This window comes from Pseudoliparis swirei, chromosome 24 (assembly GCF_029220125.1).
Source record: "Pseudoliparis swirei isolate HS2019 ecotype Mariana Trench chromosome 24, NWPU_hadal_v1, whole genome shotgun sequence".
Classification (NCBI taxonomy): Eukaryota; Metazoa; Chordata; class Actinopteri; order Perciformes; family Liparidae; genus Pseudoliparis; species Pseudoliparis swirei.
Window position 1 is genome coordinate 29,831,703 of NC_079411.1, and position 2,032 is coordinate 29,833,734.

Below are 2,032 nucleotides of genomic sequence, written 5' to 3' on the forward strand. Positions count from 1 at the left end.
CTGACCTCCAGTGGCGGATTTTACACGGTGCTGTCGCGTCCAACGCTTTTATTTCGGTAATCAATCCCGCCGTCCTGAGCCAGTGCCCCTTCTGTGACCTCCGGGAGACTATTTACCATGTTTTTAACGAGTGTAAGAGACTTTTGAGTGTCTTCGTTCTTTTAACATTGGTTTTTAGTCTTTTTAATGTGGTTTTTACAGAGAAGGTTTTTATCATGGGAGCTGCCTCAAAAAAACGGAAAAAGAAAAGTGGCAGCTCCTTAATTTTTTATCCGGCGAAGCCAAAATGGCCATTTATTTAACAAGGAAGTTCCGGGTGGAGAACAGAGAGGGGCAGGAAGCCAGGGCAGTGTGGCTCTGTAACATCAGAGCCAGACTCTGGCTGAAGTTCAGGTTTTATAAACACATTGGAGACCTGGATGCTTTTAAACAACGCTGGTGTTTTAAAGATATTGTTTGTTCTGTGGTGGAGGAGGAGCTGGAGTTTGCACCACTTTTTATTAGGTAAAACATGTTTTTCTGTTTTTTAAATGTTTTTTGTTATGTTTGTTTGCTTTTATTTTAAACAACCTGATTTTTAAAAACACTTCATTTTTAAAGAAAGGTAATGGTTAAAAAAATGTAAATAGTGTTTAAAAAAAACAAAACAAAAACTCTCCCCCCCCTCTCTCTCTCTCCCCCCCCTCTCTCTCTCCCCTCTCTCTCTCTCCCCCCCTCTCTCCCCCTCCTTTCTCTCCCCCCCTCTCTCTCTCCCCCTCCTCTCTCTCCCCCCTCTCTCTCCCCTCTCTCTCTCCCCTCTCTCCCTCCCCCTCTCTCTCCCCCCTCTCTCTCTCCTCCCCCCAGCCAGGAACCGGAGCGCAGCTTCTGCGTCCCGGACTTCCCGGAGCCGTCTGACGTCTACTGGCAGTACATCGACCTGCTGACCTTCATCCTGCTGTACATGCTGCCGCTCCTCATCATCACCGCCTCCTACGCCACGGTGGCGTGCCGGCTGTGGCGCCGCAACGCCATCGGCGACACGACCACGGCGCAGCACGCCGCCCAGCGGAGGAAGCGGCGGCGCACGCTGGCCATGCTGCTGCTGGTGGTGGGCGTGTTCGCCGTGTGCTGGTTCCCCCTGAACTGCTACGTGGTGCTGCAGTCCAGCCAGAGCATCGGCTCCTCCAACGCGCTCTACTTCTGCTTCCACTGGCTGGCCATGAGCGCCACCTGCTACAACCCCTTCATCTACTGCTGCCTCAACCCCGCCTTCCGCAAGGAGCTGCGCCTCCTGCTGGACATGTGCAGGAGGAAGCGGCGGGCGGCGGCGGCGGGCTTGGAGCCGGAGCTCCGCCCCCTGGCCGCGGCGCCGCGCGACGGGACCGCCTGGCCCGAAAACCCGGAGCCGCCGCCGAGGTCGCGGCGCGCGCTGGTGTCAAGCGCCAGAGGCCACGCCTCCTCGCAACAGAGCCACGCCCTCTCCGGCCGGTCGCACAACCTCAAAGACGCGCGCGTGCTGTTCGCGGCCGGGCCGGCGCCCGCGGCGAGGATCGACTTCCTGTCGGCGGAGCCCATCGTGGCCGTGAGCTGAGGGTCGGCGCGGCGTTTCTTTCCCCGACTCGTGTTCTCGCCGTACGAGGTCACGGCGTCCCAGGACGACGGTCCTCGGCGGCGGCGGCGGCCGAACCTCTTGGGGAGTCGAGGCCTCTCGGCTCAGAGCTCACCTTCACAGGACGGTTCCATGACGCTCACGCACCAACTCAATCCAAGTCGGTTTATTTGTAGAGCCCATTTTCACAAATTACAAATTCCCCTCAGAGGGCTTTACAATCTGAACACATAGACATCCCTGACCTTTGACCTTTGACCTCACATCGGATCAGGAACAACTCCCAAACCAACCTTCAGGAGAGCAACAGAGGAGGATCCCTCTCCAGGATGGACAGAACAATAGATGTCATGTGACCAGAAGGACAGATTTAGAGTTAAAATACATTCAATGAATATGACAGAGTGTATGAATAGTTCACGATGGAGACCTCCACGGTCCATC

At 55.7% G+C, this 2,032-nt stretch overlaps 1 protein-coding gene across 1 annotated transcript; it reads left to right on the forward strand.

Moving 5' to 3' along the window:
* Window positions 1-286: 286 nt before the first annotated feature.
* gpr83 (G protein-coupled receptor 83) lies at window positions 287-1,570 on the forward strand. The gene is made up of 2 exons (XM_056409618.1): window positions 287-333; window positions 844-1,570. Exons 1-2 carry the CDS (start codon window positions 287-289, stop codon window positions 1,568-1,570), a joined length of 774 nt encoding a protein of 257 aa, XP_056265593.1.
* The last annotated feature ends 462 nt before the right edge of the window (window positions 1,571-2,032 follow it).

Excerpts from the sequence above, each read along its gene's own strand:
- gpr83 (XM_056409618.1), top strand. The coding sequence starts at position 287 with ATGGCCATTTATTTAACAAGGAAGTTCCGGGTGGAGAACAGAGAGGG. Across the intron at positions 334-843 it reads CGGGTGGAGAACAGAGAGGG|CCAGGAACCGGAGCGCAGCT; the intron begins GCAGGAAGCCAG and ends TCCTCCCCCCAG.